Consider the following 22,611-nt stretch of genomic DNA (forward strand, 5'->3'; position numbering starts at 1 on the left):
TTGGTATCCTTGTCAAAAAATCAGTTAATCATAGATGTGAGGGTTTATTCCTGGTCTTTCAGGTCCATCCCATTGGTCTGTTTGTCTGGCCTTATGTTAGTAACACACTGTTTTGATAGTTGTGATTTTGTAGTAAGTTTTGAAATTGAGAACTGTGAGTCTTTCAGCTTTGTTATTTTTCAAGGTTGTTTTGGCTATTCTGGTTCCCTTGAAATTCAATATGAATTTGTGCAAAAAATGTCATCAGGATTTTGATAGGACTTGCATTGAATTTATAGGTCACTTTGAGTAGTATCGTCATCTTAACAACATTAAGTCTTCCATTCATGTCTTTGATTTATTTGTATTTCATTATTCACAGGGTGTCTTTCCATTTATTTAGATGTACTTTAATTCCTTTCCTGGTGGCTTCAGACAGTAAAGTGTCCACCTACAGTGCGGGAGACCAGGTTCGATCCCTGTGTTGGGAAGATCCCCTAGAGAAGGAAATGGCAACCCCCTCTAGTACTCTTGCGTGGAAAATCCCATGGACAGAGAGTCCTGGTAGGGTACAGTCCATGGGGTCGCAAAGAGTCGGACACGACTAAGCAACTTCACTTTAATACCTTTCAGCTATGTTTTGTAGTCTTCAGTGTCCACATCTTACAGAATATTAAAATATTTAAATAAATATTTAAATGCTTCATCCCTCAGTTCAGTTCAGTCCAGTTGCTCAGTCGTGTCCAACTCTTTGCGACCCCATGAATCACAGCATGCCAGGCCTCTTGTCCATCACCAACTCCCGGAGTTCACTCAAACTCATGTCCATCAAGTCAGTGATGCTATCCAGCCATCTCATCCTCTGTCGTCCCCTTCTCCTCCTGCCCCCAATCCCTCCCAGCATCAGAGTCTTTTCCAATGAGTCAACTCTTCGCATGAGGTGGCCAAAATATTGGAGTTTCAGCCTCAGCATCAGTCCTTCCAGTGAACACCCAGGACTGATCTCCTTGCAGTCCGAGGGAATCTGAAGATGTCTTCTCCAACACCACAGTTCAAAAGCATCAATTCTTCGGCGCTCAGCTTTCTTCACAGTCCAACTCTCACATCCATACATGACCACTGGAAAAACCATAACCCTGACTAGACGGACCTTTGTTAGCAAAGTAATACCTCTGCTTTTTAATATGCTATCTAGGTTGGTCATAACTGTCCTTCCAAGGAGTAAGCGTCTTTTAATTTCATGGCTGCAGTCACCATCTGCAGTGATTTTGGAGCCCCCCAAAATAAAGTCTGACACTGTTTCCACTGTTTCCCATCTATTTCCCATGAAGTGATGGGACCAGATGCCATGATCTTAGTTTTCTGAATGTTGAGCTTTAAGCCAACTTTTTCACTCTCCTCTTTCACTTTCATCAAGAGGCTTTTAGTTCCTCTTCACTTTCTGCCATAAGGATGCTGTCATCTGCGTATCTGAGGTTATTGATATTTCTCCCAGCAATCTTGATTGCAGCTTGTGCTTCTTCCAGCTGAGTGTTTCTCATGATGTACTCTGCATATAAGTTAAATAAGCAGGGTGACAATATACAGCCTTGACGTACTCCTTTTCCTGTTTGGAACCAGTCTGTTGTTCCATGTCCAGTTCTAACTGTTGCTTCCTGACCTGCATATAGGTTTCTCAAGAGGCAGGTCAGGCGGTCTGGTAATTCCCATCTCTTTCAGAATTTTCCACAGTTTATTGTGATCCACACAGTCAAAGGCTTTGGCATAGTCAATAAAGCAGAAATAGATGTTTCTCTGGCCCTCTCTTGCTTTTTCCATGATCCAGCAGATGTTGGCAATTTGATCTCTGGTTCCTCTGCCTTTTCTAAAACCAGTTTGAACATCTGGAAGTTCACAGTTCATGTATTGCTAAAGCCTGGTTTGGAGAATTTTGAGCATTACTTTACTAGCGTGTGAGATGAGTGCAATTGTGCGGTAGTTTGAGCATTCTTTGGCATTGCCTTTCTTTGGGACTGGAATGAAAACTGACCTTTTCCAGTCCTGTGGCTACTGCTGAGTTTTCCTAATTTGCTGGCATATTGAGTGCAGCACTTTCACAGCATCATCTTTCAGGATTTGAAAGAGCTCAACTGGAATTCCATCACCTCCACTAGCTTTGTTCATAGTGATGCTTTCTAAGGCCCACTTGACTTCACATTCCAAGATGTCTGACTCTAGGTGAGTGATCACACCATCATGATTATCTAGGTCGTGGAGCTCTTTTTTGTACAGTTCTTCCGTGTATTCTTGCCACCTCTTCTTAATATCTTCTGTTTCTGTTAGGTCCATACCATTTCTATATCCCTAAGTATTTTTAAAAATGCTATTGTAAATGGAATTGTTCTCTTAATTTCTTTTTTGGAATGGTGATTGCTACTTTATAGAAATACAACTGATTTTTCTGCATAGATTTGTTTCTTGAAATTTTATTAAATTCATTTATGAACTCTATATGTGTGTTATTTGTACTTTTCTATAAAATCATGTTATCTGTGAATAGAGATAGTTGTATTTCTTTTTTTCCACTTTAGATGCCTTTAATTTTCCTTTCCTTTTTTTTCTTCTGTTTTGTCTGACTGAATTTTCCAGTACTATGTTGAAAGGAAGTGGTGAAAGTGGGCATCCTAGTCTAGTCTTGATATTGGGGAAAATGCATTTCCTAATTTTTTGTAATTTCATATCATCATAAGATTTGAGGTACTTACTATGCAATTCTTAGATCAGTTAAAGATGTAGTATAGATTGGTTTATATGCCTGTAAACCTTGTTGAAACTCACTAATAAGTAACTTTGAGGTACTACATTAAGACCAAGAGTCCTCAAATGCCAGGATTCTTAAAGTATCAGTGATCAGAAGGAACTTTAAGACTTGTCCAGTCAGTTGCAATATGCTACTGGACTCCTTTTCAGTATCTCTATTGAGGTCTCAGTTAGTCTGTTAAAAATTGGAATATGTAACTTTAGTAATAAGAGACTCATTATCTTTGCCTTTGGATAGTTCTATTTCAAATTCCTTTCTTAAACTGAGCCAAAATACTTTCCCCTGTAGTTTCCTGGTATCTTATCCTTCTAGATCAGCTGTTTGGGGTCCTAAGGATGGCATGAGTAATACTGTGGAAAATGAACAATAGGACATGTTAGATAACAAGTAGATTGGTGTGATTAGATTGTGGAGGATGTGGAGAGATGGTGGGGTGGTAACTGGAGATGAGAAAATCTTTGAAGGGCATATATTTAGCATTAGGGAACAATAAGTTTTCATTGGCAACTAACATAAAATCTCTGTTTTACAAAACTTATTCTGGTCACAATGTGCAGGATAGATTTACAGTGGGAGAATATTTGGGGCAGAACTGTTGATTTTACAGTGCCATTAGCCAAATAAAGCATGTAAGAGAAAGATTTTAGAAGAATGATTGGTTTTGGATCTCTTTAGTTTATACTTGTGGGCAAGTCCAGGGGGCAGCTGAAAAAATGGTACTGGACATAAAGTTTGAAGTTGTCAGCATATAGATAGTAGAGAACGAGTTTACCTAGGGAGGATGTCTGGAATGAGGCGAGTACTGAGAAGAGGAATTCTGAGAAGCATGGTTCCAGGTAACTTCACTTGTCTCCTTGCTGTCCTCTGAGTATATCCCATTTTGTCTGTGTTCTTCTTTAGTCCAGCTTGAATGTTATACCCAGGTTTTGTGTTACTGGCATAAGTAATTACTACGTTTTGTTTAACCAGCATCCTGTTGGACATCTAGGCTATATTCAGTCTTTTGCTGGAGCAAGTAATAAATACCTGCATCTGCCGTTTCACTCATACATGAACATATTTATAGAATAAATCGTTAAAAGAGAATTTGTTCAGTCAAAGGGTATGTACACTTGAAATATTTTAATACTCTTTTTAAAAAACTTTATTTTGGCTGTGCTGCATCTCGTTGCTTTGTGTAGGCTTTCTCTAGTTGTGTGGGCAGAGGGGGGCTACTCTTCATTGTGGTGCATGGGCTCCTCATTGTGGTGGCTTCTCTTGTTGCAGAGCACAGGCTCTAGGCACACGGGCTCCATCAGTCGCAGCTCACGGGCTCCAGAGTGCGAGCTCTGTGGTGGCAGCACGTGGGCTTAGTTGCCCTGCAGCATGTGGGATCGTCCCGGAACAGGGGCTGAACCCGTGCCCCCTGCATTGGCAGGTGGATTCACATCCACGGCGCCACTGGGGAAGGGAAGTCCTGCACTTGAAATATTTACAGATATTAGTAAATTTCTCTCCTTAGAGGTTTTACCATTTTAACTTTCACAGCGTATGAGAATTTTTTTTTAACTTCACTAATATGTTATTAAACTTCGAACTTGTGAATCTGATAGGTGAAAGATGGTATATAAGTGTAGTTCTAATTGACATTCTCTGATTTCAAATAAGAATATGAATTGACTGTTGGTATCCTTTGTCCATTTTTCTAATAGGCTATTAGTATTTTATAGGAAATCTTGATATATTTAAAAATAAGCACCTCAGGGAATTCCCTGGTGTTTCAGTGGTTAAGACTCTGCTTCCACTGCAGGGGGTCCAGGTTCCAACTATGGATCTAACTTTTTTTTTCAGGTAGCCATCCAATTGTCTTGTTTATTTTATAATTCATTTTCCCTCAATTTGAGATACTAAATCACTTTCTATTGTATCTGTATGGCTTCTCGTGTGTTAATATCACAGTGTTTGAAAAATGAAATTTTATAATGCTTTACTATTTAGTAGTATTAGTTCTTCCTGGTTGTCCTTCTTTTTCAGATCTTTTCCTGGTTTTGCTTTTTGTCTATTTAGAAACACCTTGTCTGCCTCTTGAAAAAACTTGAAATTTTTATTGAGACCACAATAATATCAGACATTAGTATAAAGAGAGTTCATATATATACACACATACACACACACATATACCTATAATAGTATACAGAGAATTTATATGTTTATAGTGTTGAGTTTTCTAAGAGCATTTTATATAAAGTGTGAATTAATTATCAGCCTTTAAAAATCAGAGAATTTCCCAGATAAGTCTGGATGAATTTCCAGCTCCTCTTTGCAGCTTAGAAACAACAACTAACTGAAATTGCCTGGCGGCTTCCCCTTTGTTCTTTTCAGCTAGCCACAGCTCTCTTCTGGCCAGCTCCTCATTATGTCAGCCGCATGGCCTCTGTAGAATTTGCAGCCTGAATATTCTTGTAGAGTTGGTCATCTGCACTGAAAACAGAACTCCAGGATTACAAATTATTAGATTTGATCCATTGCTCCATTCTCTTGAGATTGTTTTGTATCTTGGTTCTGTTAACTATTGTAATTAAGGCTGCCTTGCAACTTAAAATCACCTTGTTAAGCAAAGTTTCTATACCTTAGTTTAAGCTGACTCACTCAGACAAGCTGATGATAGGCCTTCTGTGATACACTATTGGAAAATTAATTAGTACTACTTAAGTGTGGTTTCACCTAGTTACTAGTATCACATAAATTGACTAGTATTAGGCTAGTAAATGTTGTCACATTCTGTACTGTCTGTCATATCCTTCATAGCGCTGTAGAAACCCTAAGGAAATTAGTAATATGTGGCCAGTAGTTGAAGGTTTATCCCTTTAACACTAAACCTTTTATTTTAACCGTTTGAGATAAAAATTTTCACATTTCAGTAAGCTGGAATATTTTCCAGATACCTTAAAAGTTTTAAAGGGAGACATAAATCTTCAAGAATTTGAAGGTTTGTCACAATTAGATTTATTTTATAACAATCTCAAAGTAAATGCCTAGGAAGGCAGGAGGAAATTTGACTTTATGAAGTTTTGAACAGGTATTCAAGCATAGTCTGAATGCCTTAACAAGAGTTTGTTTCTAGACATCAACAGACCTTTTTTTCTTTAAGCAAAGAAATGGCAAACTCCAGTGTGCCAGCTTTTTATTTTGCCAAATAAGAATATTCTCTTTTTTAATTTTAAAAGATCTAATTGGCTTTATTAAATGATTCATAAATTGGGCAGCATCCCATCTAGCAAACAGAGAGGAATTCCCAGGAAAAATCTTTAAAATGACTAATTTCATTATCATCTTATTCTTCGAAATATTGGTCACTGTCATTAGCAGAGGTGCTGTTTGCTATCTAACAATAACTTCAAATAGTAGTAGCTACCGTAAAAATGTTCATTAAGTGTTAAGCCAGAGAAGAAATTTTAATCGGTGAAATAGTTCCCTATTGCCTCCAGGATAAAGTCCAGATTTCTTAACAGGGCTAATAAAAGGCCTGGATATCTGACCTCTGCTTGCTTCTCACCATCTCTCTATTTGGCTAGTAGCATGTTCTGGCCACATTATGCTATCAAGTAGTTCCCAAAACGTCCTGTCCTGCCTACCTCTGGGCACTTCTTCAGTGTTTCCTCTGTGCTCTTGCCAGTTTTAGGTACCATGCAAGAGAGTGAGGGAATTGTAAAAGGCCTGTTCTCTACATGAGCAGGGATTACTGCTTGCTGGTGGAGACAGTATTTTATCTTACACATTTGAAGCAGATAGGACTGTAGTTGATAGTTTGTATAGTTATTTTTGTTCTTTGGTTTTTTACAGATGAAAGCAGAAAGTATGTGATCTTCTCAAGGTCATACAGCTAGATGATGGTAGAGCCAGACCTCGGGTCTTAGGTTTGTTTGTTTGAAGTATCATGTTCTTTCTAATTTCTTTGTAAGTCATTCACTGATTTAGTTAAAATATATCACATGCCTACCATGCTAGGCAACATACTAATAATGATGCAAAGGTTGTAAAGGTGTTCCTTTTTCCCAAGGGTAGAGAGTCTATTGGAGAGAAAAGGTAATATATTATTACAATGAAAAATTATTTATTGTGTGCACAGGTTACTAAACCAGGGTTGAGGAGGCAGAGGCCTTTTATAGGAGGTGAATCCTAAACTGAATTTTCTGCAGGTACAAGTATGAAATATCTGTAAGTAGCTCATAAGCAAAGTAAAAATTGTGTTGTTTAGTCATTAAGTTGTGTTCGACTCTTTTACAACCTCATAGACAGAGCCTGCCAGGCTCCTCTGTCCATGGGATTTCCCAGCCAGGAATATTGGAATGGGTTGCCATTTCCTTCTCCAGGGGGTTTTCTCAACTCAGAGGTCTAACGCACATCTCCTGCACTGCAGGTGGGTTCTCTACGCTGAGCCACCAGAGAAGCCCAAAGTAAAAATTAATGCGGCACAAATTTAATACTGTATAAAAATGTTATGGACATGACTGTAATAGAGGACTGAATAATTTGGTAGGGATCAATGATTATACGAAGTTGGAAAAACTATTAATATGTAGAACTTACTGGGAAGACATTCATTTAGTAGAAAAATATTGAGAGACTTATTTAGAGAATATAGAAATGTTTTAGAGAAAAAGCAACTATTAGACACTGAGGAAAGTAAATTTACCACTGAAGTAAGTTTATATGTGTGTGTGTGTGTGTATGTATGTATAAATTCTGTTATAGAACACATATTTAGAGGCTTTATTTTTACTCTTATGGCCCAGCTCAAATGTTACCTCTTTATGCCTTTCCTGATCTTTTCTGTACATAATTAATTGCCATCTAATACATGCCACTGCAGTATAGTGCTTTGTGTAATATAGTGCTTTGTATCTCTGCTAAGATGTATATCATGTTAGTTTCTGTGTTTTCTTCCCCTCTAGAATTTTTGAAGACAGGGATTCTACCCTATTGATTTTTGAATCCATTTTATATGATCATCATGTTTGACATCAGATAATTGTAGAAAGGAAGATAGATAAGTAATTTAATTTTGATTCTGAATACTTGTTTTAACTTTAAAATTCTGTGCCCCAAATGTCTTAATGTACTTAATGATAAGGTCCCCTACAGTGTCTCTCCAACTTGTGTTTCTACCTCTACTTTCCAGTTTTTTCCTTTTGTATACTCTAAAATGGTCATACTATGCCTAAATATATATATATATATATACTTCCTTCCTTCCTTCCTTCCATTTCTTTATTCCTGAATCCTTTGCCTGGCCTGTCCTTTCAATCCCTTTATAAGATCCCTTCAAATGCTAATTGTTCTAAGAAGCTTTTCCTAAATACCTTGCCAACTGTGCTCTCTCTTCTGTTAATAAATCACCTTATGCATAAACTTGTGCTTGCTTCTCTTAGGCCATGTTTACTATATTTTATTCAGTATATGATGTGCTCTTCTTGTGCCGTTACTCCTTATCTCCCCCATTTAGATTCTGAACTTCCTGAGGGTAGTGGCTTTTGTAGTTTGTTTCTGCAGAGTTGCTTTGGATGTAATGGATCCAATAATATTTGCTTAATTAAATAGAAAGTTAAAATTGGACTGATGTGATCTTTTTATGAATTTGTAAGACAGTACATTTATTAGAATGAAATAAGATGATAGATCTTAAAGAGGAACTTAATTGAGCATTGTGTCAGTTGTAGAGTGAAGTGTTTAAATCAGAAAAGGTGACTTTTTAGACTTTTGTGGGCACTTTTTTCTAGTTTATCTTTAGTTTCTATTTTTATAACTAACATTGACTACTTACGTGTGTCTTGTCGCATACGAAATATATATCTTCTTAGGTATAAGGTGTCCATTTTCCTCATTAGATGTTCCTCCTCTGAATGTACTTTAATAAAAGCACAAATATTGTATTATGTTGGTAATGTATCATATTGATATTTACTTGTCTATATCTCCTTTCAGAGGTCAGTTATTCATCATCCTAGTGCCTGGAAGTTGCTTCTCAATAAGTGTTTGGTAGAAGAGTAAGCAGCAAAATTGTTTTCTAATTTAAAACTTCTCATATTTTCGATAAGCTTTGGGTTACATAAATGTAGAAAATACTTTGCTATAGTATAATCTATCATAATGTATAAAATTCAAAGACTACTACCATTTCTTTCCTAATTGGAATATTATATCATAAGCGTATTTCCAGAACAGTGTTCTAAAAAACTATTTCTTAAGAATAAAACAGATGTACAAGCCTATAGTACATAGTATAAATTTGGAAATGTTTACTGTTATCACAATAATTGGGAATATATGAACTAATGTCATATGCTTCAGGTAATTTACTTTCAACGTTCAATTGGGCAGTAGTTTTTGTAGTTCTGAACTCTTGAAGTAATAAATTCTATATATTCAAGAAATTATCTTAATCAATTCTAAGATGCATATTTTTTCTCCTTTTAATATCTCTGAAATTAGGATGTATCTCAGTCACTGTCTGCCTGGTGGTTGTCAGGGAGTAGTTGTCGGTTGGCTGTGTGTACAGAAACTTAGTCATAGCTATTTATGTTGCCATCACTTCAGTTGGGCTGTGTACATTGGTACTATACATGTTTAATTATTTTAAATGTCTCAAAAGATATACAGTTATTTGGCTTTTAAACAAAAAGTTATTGATTATGCAGAGAGGCACAGAGACAGAGTGGCAGAGCATAAATTTAATATTCAGTTCAGTCACTCAGTCGTGTCTGACTCTATGCAACCCCACGGACTGCAATACGCCAGGCCTCCCTGTCCATCACCAACTCCCGGAGTTTACTCAAACTCACGTCCATTGAGTTGGTGATGCCATCCAACCGTGCATTCTCTGTCGTCCCCTTCTCTTCCTGCCTTCAATCATTCCCAGCATCAGAGTCTTTTCAAATGAGTCAGTTCTTCGCATCAGGTGGCCAAAGTATTGGAGTTTCAGCTTCAGCATCAGTCCTTCCAAAGAATATTCATTATTGAAATTCATTATTCATATATTCGTTAGTGAAGCAGATATTTATTGTTGAAGAAATGACAGCAATTCTACATTTTTTTTTACAGAGCAACAATCAGGTGTTTTATGGACCAAAAAGAGTACTTCTTGGAAGAAGAAATTGTCAAATCCTTCAGAATAAGTCTACTTCTAAAAATGTTTTTTTAAAGTTATAGATAGATTATAAAATAAAGATTCAAAGTGATATAATTTATTTCTTCATGTTATATCAACTAATGATGTACCTTATATTTGACAACATACTGGATTTCATAACTGCTGTTGTACTTCTTCATTTTCCCTCTTGGTAAATGATCATACATCCATTAAAAAAAATGTAAGACATTGCTTTCTCTGATTAATGGATTAGGTATACATAGATGTTCCCTTGTCTAGTGTCTATAGCGGAACATAAGATATGTTCCAGAGAATTGATTTAACCTACTTTTTTCTTTCTTTTTCTTTTTTTTTTGGCTAATCCTGTGTTCAGATTAGAGCACATAGCCCTCTGTCCATTTAGTCTCATAGTTATAAAATCTGGAAAAATAATTTCTTTCTGTATTTTACTTTTTCTAAAGTTATGTACTTGTTAAAGTACTTGTATACCATTGTGATTGATAAGTCCATTTCCAGGTAAAAATTAATGTAAATTTACATAGTTTTTCCTTCTCAGAAAAATTTCAGAAATATTTTTTCATTTAAATTGTGAGCAGACATTCTCTTTAGGAAATTTATATTTTCTAACACGGACCTCCCAAAATAGAAGCTCTGGAAAAGCTTTTTAGACATTTGGTAGTTTTTGAATAAACTAATATGTAGAGGAGCAAGAATCTTCATTTGGGTTCTGTATACAAGACAGTGAGGGCAGAACTCTAAACTACCTTTGTTGAAAAGGTTTGGAATAAATCATGTAATCCTGAAACAAAATTGGCAAGTAACCTATTAGATCCTTTCCACATGTAAATTCTACGTATGTTATGTGATGTGTCTGTGTATAAATGTTGCATTTTTTTTCTCTTGCGATTGTCATAAGACTAATTTATTGCTTAGCTTAAGCTACTGTGTGTTTTTGCCTCAGCTTGATTATCAGTACATTTTATTTTGCACAGTTTAGTAAATATAATAAGCAATAGGTATATTCCAAATGATTTAATGATGGGAGACTTAGGGGTAGAGTAATGAATATAGCTGTTAACAAAAAGGTGCTTGGTTTATTTAGCTACATGGATGTCTGTATCACTTGGCTCTCAGGAGGCTGATCTTCCATGGTAGCTGAACAAGAGAATCATGGTAGCAATATGATACAGCATCTCCAACATACCACATGTCTGTGTTGTCTATCAGCTGACCAGATGGCTAACTTTTATCTCATTTAGGGCCAGCTTATCATGACTTCATACAGTTGCTCTTCTTGCTGTAATTTCATGTGTACCCTATAAAACAGTAGCTTTATCTGCTCAAGAGGTGTAGAGCAAAAGATCACAACATACTTGCTAATCTAAGAGGATCTGTTGTCGGTCATCTTAGCACAACATAACTTTCAAGTGTAATACATAAATATGTTGTACATGCTAGAGCTGTTGGGGAGTGATGGCCATTTCATGGTATGGGAGAGTCTGACATTCCATTGTCAAGTTTGCTTTACATTCTGTCATTATAATATGTGAACTTCAAACTGAAGTAATATGTTATTACTTTTAAATGCATATATATACATAGTCATGTCCCCTGTAGCAGCAAGTTTTTCCTTGTAGGGAATATCACTGAGTTATTTGCAATGAATTACTCTACCAAAACATACTATACAGTGAGATTGTATGTTTTTTAAATCATATATAAACTTTGTTTGTAAAACTTTAATGAATATTCATTATTAAACTTTGCTTTTGTTCTTATTTCCTAGGATTCTGACACTTCATGACATGTCATTATCCAGAGCAATAATGAACATTGACCTGTTATGGATTAGTTGATGACCTTTGGAAATGATCCAATAATATCTACTACAGAGAAACTGAATGTACTCCATTTGGAGTGAACAGCCCAGATTATTACTGAAGTTTTCAAGATGACAGATCCCATGATGGACTTTTTTGATGATGCCAATCTGTTTGGTGAGACCTTAGAAGGTTTGCCAGATGATGCATTTGTACAACCAGGACCTGTTTCACTAGTTGATGAATTGAACTTGGGTGCAGAATTTGAACCTTTGCACATAGACTCACTGAATCATGTTCAAGGTACTCCAACACATCAGAAGATGACTGATTATGAACAGTTAAATCAGTTTGATTCAATGAAATTTCACCAAGTTAATCAGTCTTTTGGTAGCCCAGCTGAACATGTGTTATCGCCACACTCTCAGTTTAATTGTTCTCCAATCCACCCCCAGAACCAACCCAATGGTTTGTTTCCAGATGTAGCAGATGGCAGTCCTATGTGGGGCCATCAGACAGCTACTAGCATTTCAAATCAAAATGGGTCTCCTTTTCACCAACCAGGACATTCTCACTCTATGCATCAAACTAAAAGCTTTGTGGCACACCATGACTTTGCCTTATTTCAGGCCAATGAACAACAAACACAGTGCGCTTCGCTACGCTCACAACAAAACAGAAATAATCTGAACCCAGGGCAAAATTCTCTTAGTCAGTCTAAAACTTTTATGGATGTTAATGTTTCTGGTCCACACAGAGTCAGTGTTAACCATCCACCACAAATGAACAATGCATCTACTTCACAACAGTCCCTTTCGATGCAGCAATTTTCCCAAACATCAAACCCTTCAGTACACTTCCTCAAGTGTACCAGTCACCAAGAAGGTAATTTTAATGGACCTTCTCCAAATATGACTTCTTGTTCTGTCAGTAATTCACAGCAGTTTTCTTCACATTATTCCTTTTCCAGTAATCATGTGTCACCAAATAGTCTTCTTCAACCCTCTGCAGTTCTTGCACCTAATCATACAAATCAGACTTTATCTGATTTTACTGGGAGTAATTCCTTTTCACCTCATAGGGGAATCAAGCAAGAATCGACTCAGCATATGCTAAATCCTAATACATCTCTGAATTCAAATAACTTCCAAATGTTGCATTCATCACATCCTCAGGGTAATTACAATTCAAAATTATCTCCTGTGCACATGAACTTCCCGGATCCTGTTGACTCAGGAACTCAAATGGGCCATTTCAGTGATCATGTAGAAACTAATGGCTTTTCATCTTTGGAAGAGAATTTACTTCATCAAGTGGAATCTCAAACTGAGCCATTCACAGGACTTGACCCAGAAGACCTCCTTCAAGAAGGTCTCCTTCCCCAGTTTGATGAGTCAGCATTTGGGCAAGATAATTCAAGTCATGTTTTAGATCATGACCTTGATCGGCAGTTTACTTCACATCTTGTAACTCGGCCTTCTGATATGGTTCAAACTCAGTTGCACAATCAGGCTCGGAGTTGGCATTCATCACTTTCTAATCATCAGCATTTACATGATAGAAATCGCCTGTGTTTACAGCGACAGGTATGTAACTCTTATTTTGGTTTGGGGTAGCGTGGGGGTTTTACTCACTGAGTTTATTTCACATGAGACATACTCAAGAATTTCTCAAACTCAATAATTCTCTCAGGTGAATGTGCATATTTTGACGTAGATTTATATTGTTTCAGTAGTCTTATATTTGAAAGTCCTTCATTGATTTACTCAAAGCAATAAACTTCTATTATTTAGATTTTTTAAAAATATATATCTTTTATAAGATATTAAGACATCTTTTGTAACTTTCAGTTATGATTGCCTTTGACAGAAAGATTTATTATCAAAACCAAAAAATAACCATAATTAAAAGGAAAACAATAGATTGGGAATGTTTTATTGCCAGTATGATGGACATAGAGTTAATATTCCTATACAAATAATTTTATGAGATCTCATTAGTTGATAATTAAATAAAATGTAAAAGCTGAAATTCAGAAAAGAAGTCAGTAAACTTGACATTCAGAATGATATGCAGCTTTAGTAATAATTCAGTTGCAGTGTGGTTTCATTTTTATCAGAAAAATTTTTTTAATTTGATGTTTAATATTGGCAAATTTATGGTGAAATTGGAATTCACATAGCTTTGTAATTGATAGATATTTTGGAAAGCAATTTGGTGGCACATGGCATATTTAAGTATAAAAACTTTATTATAATAACCCAAATATAGCAAAAGTAATATACCCAAAGATATTTCTCTTGCTGTATCTAAAAGGGAAAATTGGAAACAACACAATTTATTATCATATCTATATGGGATGAACTACTGTAGGCATTAAAAAGACTTTGAAGACTGATAATATGTTAATAACGGTGGAAAAGCATAATTCAAAATTAAGATCCCAGTAAGGTGGTTAAGAGTACAGGCTCTGGTACCACACTACTTGGGTTAGAACTAGGCTCATGTTGCTTATTAAGTGTTAATAATTTCGGTGCACTCATTTGCTTCATCTTTAAATATGGGATAATAATAGGGCTTTGATAAGAATGAAGCGAGTTATAATATGTAAAGTGCTTAAAACTGTGCCTGGCATATAATACATGCTTAGCATATAATAAGCACTTAACAAATGTTTTTATAATTATACTTTTTTCATAGCAGTTTGGAAATATACTTATGAAAAATACTGAAAGGAAATAGATTGTTTTAGGGTAGCACAGTTGCTTTTCTTGCCTTTGTTTTTTTATAGTTTTTGTCATATGAATGTATTACTTTAAAATTCTTTTGGTGTATTTAATGTAGTATTTTATCAGTTTTCTGAAAGTTTGCTGTTAAAGATTTATAAAATTGCTTTAATACCTTGCTTACCTGTGAGATTTGGTAGACAATGAAATATAGCATGGTTCTTGAAATTAAGTATTTACGGACCATTTTTTTATTTCAAAACTTTGAAGTGTCTGAAAAGGATAAAATCTTTATCTTTTGCTTTGTGGGCCATGATGATTTTAGTACAGCTTTTGAATTATCTAAATAGATTTAAGATATTTAAAAGAAACTTATAAATTCTCTTTCTCCCCATCTTTTTGTTGCCTGAATATAATATTATGATTTTGCTCCCTCTACTGGAAGAGGGTCAGGCATCTTGGACCTTGGGGAAAAACTACTGATCAAACCCAGGATCATCTGTTCACTTTTTATGTATATTTCTGACTAGTTTGACTAATTAATTTGTCCAGCATATAATTGAAGTTATTAAATCTGAAATTTATTAACTTATTTCCTTAATTTTATTTTTCTAAGGATTTTTTAAATTCATATTTTCCTTAACATGTTCTACTGACTTTAAAAAGAAAACTCTCTTCTGTAGATTTGAAATGAATGGAGAATAATTATAAAAATCTAAAATAGTCCCCAGTACTAATACTAAATCTAATACTAATACTCAACCTTAATGCTATCTGAGAGAAATTCTTTTCACACCAATCCATCAGCCTTTAATAAATCATCTTATCTACACTGATACATTCATAAGGCTTTATTTAAACCTACTCATCTTCTTGTTTCAGTGTTTGTTTCATTTTGCTAACTTCTTATTCTTTTTGTTACATGTTTAAAAACTGATAAAGGGCAAATGTTTTTGAATACTTATCTGATTTACTGAAAGTCTGTTCTCAAGTTTCCTATTATTTCTTTGTGTTAAGGCTTAGAGTTGTGACTTTCTGATTGTGGGGGTGGAGAGAAGACATGGATTGGTAGAGAAGATAGGAGATTATAATATGGTTAATAGGGTTGGATATAGATTTTATATGTATAGAATTATGTCAGATATCCCAATATGTGAAATTAAACTATTCAGTATGTCTAATTGATGATAAATTTTGGCATGGCATATTTGTCTTTTATCAGAATTTTTTGGCATTTTCTGAATGATTATGGTTACTACATAGCCAAAATGTTGTATTATTACAGTTTTCCCCAAGTTCTATGAAAAGAAATTTTTTCTTAGGGTTTTTTTAAGTCTCTCGCTTAAATGCAATAATTTCATTTCAGACTAAATTAGCATTGTTAATTATGTATATAGAAGTTAACAGATAAAATAAAGAAAATGGCATAATTTTTGGTTTATTAGGATTTTAAAAGGACACATATTGTTATAGCCAAAACAAGATATTCATTAATCTATCATTGGAAAACTCATGGGTGGCACTCTATAATTTTAGAAAGCTTCACTGAGAATATTAAGTATGTAAAGAGTATCTGTAAGCCTTCCATTTTCTTACTCCCCAATTGAGGTGGAGTATTTGTGGATATAATTTCAAAATCTTAGAATCTGTGTCAGTCACCAAAAACTGAATATTGCTGAGAAAATTTCTTATATAGTTGACTCTAGAATTTTACCATTTAAAAAAGAGAACAGAAAAGTGAGGTGCTACAGGAAGCATTTCTAAATGTAAATACAAAACATAATAGAGAAAATACTAACTTATTTTCATCTCTTGTTGTTAGAGCAAAGGAATATTGAGTAATACCATAAATTTTTCCTTGCTTTTTTATGATAAATACTGCTCTTTAGTGACACAGAATCTTTCATTTTTGTCTGATTATTTGTTAAGTGGGAACACTATATGGAGCACTGTGTGATCTTTCAAAGTTTGTAAATTAAATTTACTGTAAATGTTCTGTAGCAGTGAAAGATATGTGGGATAGCTAAAATAGCTATCAGCATAGGAAATAGAATTTTAGGATGTATATAATTGTACATAATTCCTTGTTGGCTTTTGTATCCTGATGAATTTATAACTTTATTTACTACCTTGAATTTTTTTTTTTTTAGTTTTCCCTGAAGGTAGGGAAACCTGCCTTTTTTATAAGCTTTAAAAAAAACTTAGGGAAAGATTTGAACAGCCTATGTAAGGCACATTTTAAAATACTGGATTTGGGGGAATTCCCCAGTGGTCCAGACTCTGCACTTTTCACTGCCAAGGGCCTGGGTTCATCTCTGATTGAGGAACTAAGATCCCACAGGCTACACAGTGCAGCCAAATACATAAATAAGAAAATATTGGGCTTCTTTTCTGACAAAAAATGTAATATATAATTATTATTTAAAAATTGAACAACATAGAAAACAGATGAAAAATGAATTACTTGTAATATCACTACAAGAAGATACCATTATTGACATTCTATAAGTTTCCAATGAGATCTGCTGTCTGTCTCTTCCCTATGTATTTTTGCATTTTTAAGAACAAAGTTGGGATCATAGAGTTTATACTCTTTGGCAAATTGCTTTTTTGTAATTAGTATTTTTGTAACAAATTATTGTTATATTTTGCAACAAATTAATATGTTGCAGGCATTTTTTCATGTCGTAAAATATTTTTCTGAAAATGATTTTGAATGGCTAAAATTTGCCATCTTGAGTTTGCTAAGGGTGCTGAGTGCTAAGTCACTTCAGTTGTGTCCAACTTTGCAACCCCATGGACTGTAGCCTGCCAGGCTCCCTTATCCATGGGATTCTCCAGGCAAAAATACTGAAGTGAGTTGCCATTCCCTTCTCCAGGGGGTTCTTCCTGACCCAGGGATCGCACCTGTGTCTTTTATGTCTGCTGCCTTCATTGGCCAGCCGGTTCTTTACCACTAGCGCCTGGGAAGCCCAAGGTTGCTAAAATGCGATATAAAAGTAAAGTTGTTATTGAGATCTTTCCAGATTTTCCAATCTGAGTTAAGGTAATTAAAATATTTTATATTTTTGTTGTTTATTACTGTAATAGTTCAATTTGAAGTAGGTATGTGATAGTAAGCAAAAATTAGACTATGCCCTGTGATAGAGCATTATGTTTGTGCCAACACTGTTCTAAATACTTAATATATGTTATTAACACATTGATCCTTCACAGCAGTCCTTTTATTTGGAGTTAGTTAACTCCTTCAGTTAAAACTGAAAACTGAGATACAGAAAAGTTAATTAATATACCCAAAGTCACACCTGACTAGATTCAAATCAGATTTGGCTCCATTATATATGGTCTTAACTACTTTCACTTTATTTTGGAGTATATTAATGCAGTGTGATGTTTAACAATAATATGCTAAGTGATTCCTCCCTTCTCACCCTGCCCCCTCCCCCAACCCCTTCAGAAATATACCTTACCGATGAGATAAAAACTTGCTTTAGAGTCTTTAACTGAAGACCATTCATCTCGTATATTCTGACTATATTGACAGTTTATTCGTTATCAGAGGGAAAGACAACCCCAAAATAAAGAACAAAAGTAAAGTGAAATAGCTATTGCTTCCAAAAGTGTTTTGACTTAAAAAAAAATAAGATTGTGTTTAAGATGATAATAACAAATGCCCTAAAGGTAAACCTCATAATTACCTTCAAATATTTGAAGGACTTTAGAGGCAGGAATTGCATCTACCAAGTGGAAGTCACAGAAAAGTAGATTAGTATAAAGAAGTTTGAAGTAAAACACTTTCACTGAAAGCCAGAAGGTGGAAAATGGACTAAATTGGTAGGTTCTTTTCAGCTATTCTGTGGTTGTAATTTTGAGTTTCTTTGTGAGATGTATTATTTATATTGCCTGTTTAGCTCCTGAGTGGCAATTGTAAATAATGAAGAAGGGTAAAGACATGTGACAAGTTCTCTGCTATCCAGGAATACCTGGGAATTATTTATCACAGATGGGTAAATTTTCCAGACAGTGGAAGTGTGTTCTATTAAGCTTCAAAACCTTTCATATGGCTTTCTCCCAACCCCCACCCCAAGAGTGATGGTAATGGTGGTAGAATGATCAATTAAGAAAAGATGAAAAAACTCTTAAAGTTTTATAGGGAGGTCTTATATGTGCAAATTTGTGATAATTATTGTTACACCTCCAGGAATCACCCTCACTTAAGTAAGAATTTTAGATATTTGAAAGTAATCTTAGAAGCACAACTAATTTTTCCTGTAAATGAAATTACTATTAAAAAACAAAGTGGAAAACTTCCTAAAACTGAATGTAAATCTAAAGCAAGGAATTTGCTATACTTTGCTCATACCCATTGAGTTCAGAGGATCCTGAGGTCTTTGCTAGTTATTTTTGGTTTGGGGTTTTTTTAACAGTGGTAACTTTTCCTACATCAAAAAGCCAACATATAATGAATAATTTTAAAATTTGTCATTCCATTCATGTCCCAGACAAAAATAAGAGAAAAAAATGGCCTAAGTAGTATTTAGATTGTTTTATTGAATAATTTAAATTCTTATAAAGTAACATCCCTCTATTTTTATTTGCATCTTTATACACTTAGTATGCTATTGCTTATAAGAAGTTGCAAAATTCTTAGTTGTCTAAGCTAATAGACAAAATAGAATTCTGTGAAGGAATTTCCTGTTCAGTTGGGTTTTGTTTTTTCAGATAAAGTGGACTTGTTTTTTTTCGTTTGGACATTTCTGTCAAATCTTCTAGATTAAAATGTTCTGTTTGGACTGGAAATTTGTGTAATATTAGCTATTTCTGAAATATCTTAATTATTAAACTGTGTACTATATTGTATTAGAGGAATTGAGTTGTGCACTGAGTAATGACATTCTGGTTGTAGCTTTAAGGCTGTTGACTTCTGACATGCATACTTAAGGGTGAGAGGTGAACAGGAAGCGAATTCCAGGGGTGGGGAAGAGGCAGCAGTTGGTGAGAAATTTGTGGATTTGTGCAGTGTGTGAAGGCATGAGATTCAAGCCAAACTTCAAAGTAGGTCTAACAGAGTTTTATTGTATTCAGTTTTTTTGCTTCTGTGTTTTACTCTTTCTTGCTATTTTTTTTTTAATGGAAGTGCAGTTGATCATATAAGTTACAGACAGGTATAGCTTAATTTTATTGAGGTGCACTCCCAGATACCTTAGAACTTCTCAGTCATTTATCCTTATTAATGTCTGAAATTGAAAAAAATATGTTAGGGGCTACTGAACCATCAAACTTTATTCCTGTTATGATAATATGAATACTTTGGAATATTTAAATACGAGTGATCAGGTTTCTTTATTTGTATAGTTGGACTGAAATGATTTTAAACAACAGAAATATTTTAATGCAATATGCTACAAATAATTCCATGGAAGGAGATGGTAAGCAAGCACATAGGAAGCTTAGACTGTAGTTTTCAGTTAAATAAAATCTGGTAATTTACTATAGTCAACAGTGCAGATAATAACTTGCACATTTATTATGCAAGTAATACCTTACAAATTATGAAAGCAGGGTAGTCTTTTTTGTATTGAAGTTTTATATTATTTGCAATATTATATTCATTTCAGGTGTACAACATAGTGATTCAATATTTTTATGGATTATATTGCATTTAAAGTTATTATGAGGTAATAAGGGCTAAGAACCAATCTTTAAGCAGTTTCCTGCTAGATTAATGTACACTTGTGTACCTGAAGAGTTTATGTTGAACATTTCCTAGAATTACAGAATTTTAGAGCTAGATAATATTTCACCCTATCCTAATAGGGTGAAAAAAAGCAAAAACAAAAAAGCAAAAACAGGTCATTTTGCTTTCTGTCATACAGCTGTCAAGCATTCCTTCTTATAGTTTAAACACTATAGTATTTAAGCATGATCAGAAATGAGAATGGCCAGGCACTTAAAATTAATGTTTTATAAGTATTGATATTTTTTGAGTTGCTCAGTTTTGTTTTTGTGTGGGATTTTTTTTTGTATGTATATCTTTCAATGTATTTTAAGTTTTTAACCATACTTCTAGTGTTAAAAAATGGACACTTACTGTATCTGTCAAATGCAGATATAAACTGTGTGTGAATGACTGAATTTTGTGTAACATCTGTGTTTTGGAAATGTTGCGTTTTTGCTGCTTCTGTTTGTTCGGTATTTATTAGGTATCTACCAGGTATAAGAGATTGTGCTGGGCACTGAGGTTGCAAAAATGAACCAGATATGGTCCTTTGCCTTTGAACAACTCAAACTGAAAAATTAAGTCATACTTTCCCATTGGTCTGTATTGTAATTTCAGAGGTGTTCTCTTTTCAGTTGTGATTCAGTTGACAGAGGTTTCTAGCACTCCTCAGCTCTCCAACTAAGTGATTTTGAATGAGTAATAATTATAAACAATTCATTTCCTTGATCCATCCGATTTAAAGAAGGTATTCCTCTAAGTTTCTAAGATTAGCTCTTTGTTACATGACATTTTGTCATTTTGTACCTACTTGATCCTTGTATGCATTTATATCCGTATTATAATGTATGTACATATAGTATCCAACTGCGAATGGCAGAGTCAAGAAAGCAGGCCCTTTTCTTTTGAGCTTCTAATCTGTTTAATTTTATTACAAGCTATTATGTTACAAAACTTTTTTTTATTTTAAAACTATGTGATTCAACTTTTAGCACTACTTTTTTTGTCAAAAGAGACATAACTAGTTACTGAGAGATACATTATACTTAAAAGATTACATTGTAGATAAATTTCCTAGGATTTTTTCCCTCTAAATACCTCAAATGAAAGTAAGACTTTCAGAAGTAGTTTTTAAAAATTAATGTGGTAAATAAACATTGAATGTAATTTGAAATAGAAATAATAAAACATTTGCATAATATTTTAAGTGGTTTACTTACATTGTTTGAATTTTTTAGTAATAACCTGAGGTATATATAAGCTGGTATTATTTCTCAGAGTTTACATATTAAGTACTTGCGGTATCAAGAGGGAAAGTAATCTATCTAAAATCTTTATTTATTTATTTATTTATTATTATTATTTTTTTACTTTACAATATTGTATTGGTTTTGCCATACTTCAGCATGAATCCGCCACAGGTGTACACGTGTTCCCAATCCTGAACCCCCCTCCCACCTAAAATCTTTAAATTCATTGTGTTTTCTACCACATCAACTCATAAGAGCATAAACAACAAATATATTCATTGAGCACCTGCTGTTTGTATATCAGGTACTGTGCTGGGTACTGACATTACAAATACAAAGAGACCTCTAAGGCTACCCCTGCAAATCTGCATTTTTGTTATATTACAAGAATAAAGATGACTGTCAGTCAACTTAAGCAATATTAGAAATATGAATATTATGAGTTTTTTAAACTGTTTATAGTAATATTTACTTTTCCTAACTTAGGAGTTGAAAGGATACGAGAGTGGACATCCATGTACCATTCACATAGACTCATTAGTTTTTTGCTTGCCTCATTTGTCTTCTCACTCTGTTTTCATTTTAAATAAAAGTTACTTTTACTATGTAATAAAACATCATCAATAACAATATCATATGACCAAAATTCAGATATCTTTTAATTATCCTAGTAATTTTTAAAGATGTTTATTTTAAAATACAGGATCCAATCAAAGATCAGGCATTGCATTTAGTTATGTCTCGTTAATATTCTTTATCCTAATACAGGGGTTTTCATGACTTTTTGTTGTTCTTTTCCAATGTCACCATTTTTTTAAAAAAGTCTAGACCCTGTCTGTATTTATCATACTTCAAATTAAACATTTCTTGGTGAGGGTGCCACATAGATGTAGTTCTCTTGGGTCATATTAGGAGTTTGTCTCTTTATTGATGATGCTAAGTTTTATCACCTAGTAAAATTACCTTCGGACTTCCTGGTGGCTCAGATGGTAAAGCGTCTGTCTATAATGCGGAAGACCTGGGCTTGATGCCTGGGTCGGGAAGATTCCCTGGAGTAGGAAATGGCAACCCACTCCAGAACTCTTGCCTAGAAAATCCCATGGACAAAGGAGCCTGATGTCCATGGGGTCGCAAAGAGTCAGACACGACCGAGCTACTACACTTTGTTTCTTTCTAAAATTACCTTCA

General features: G+C 34.4%; 1 protein-coding gene across 32 annotated transcripts in view; it reads left to right on the forward strand.

The window, feature by feature from the left end:
• CHD9 (chromodomain helicase DNA binding protein 9) overlaps positions 1-22,611 on the forward strand; it is a 220,620-nt gene that overhangs the window by 77,519 nt on the left and 120,490 nt on the right. For 22 of the 32 annotated variants that reach the window (XM_060398313.1, XM_060398311.1, XM_027977832.3 and 19 more), the window contains one exon: positions 11,695-13,314. In XM_060398313.1, coding sequence (XP_060254296.1) covers positions 11,860-13,314 — 1,455 coding nt within the window. In that variant the 5' untranslated portion in view covers positions 11,695-11,859. Of the gene's footprint in view, positions 1-6,601; positions 10,129-11,694; positions 19,510-22,611 lie in introns of those variants that run through there. The other 10 variants (XM_060398335.1, XM_012189773.5, XM_060398336.1 and 7 more) reach the window with 6 other exon arrangements.

Source organism: Ovis aries, chromosome 14 (genome assembly GCF_016772045.2).
Source record: "Ovis aries strain OAR_USU_Benz2616 breed Rambouillet chromosome 14, ARS-UI_Ramb_v3.0, whole genome shotgun sequence".
Lineage (NCBI taxonomy): Eukaryota > Metazoa > Chordata > Mammalia > Artiodactyla > Bovidae > Ovis > Ovis aries.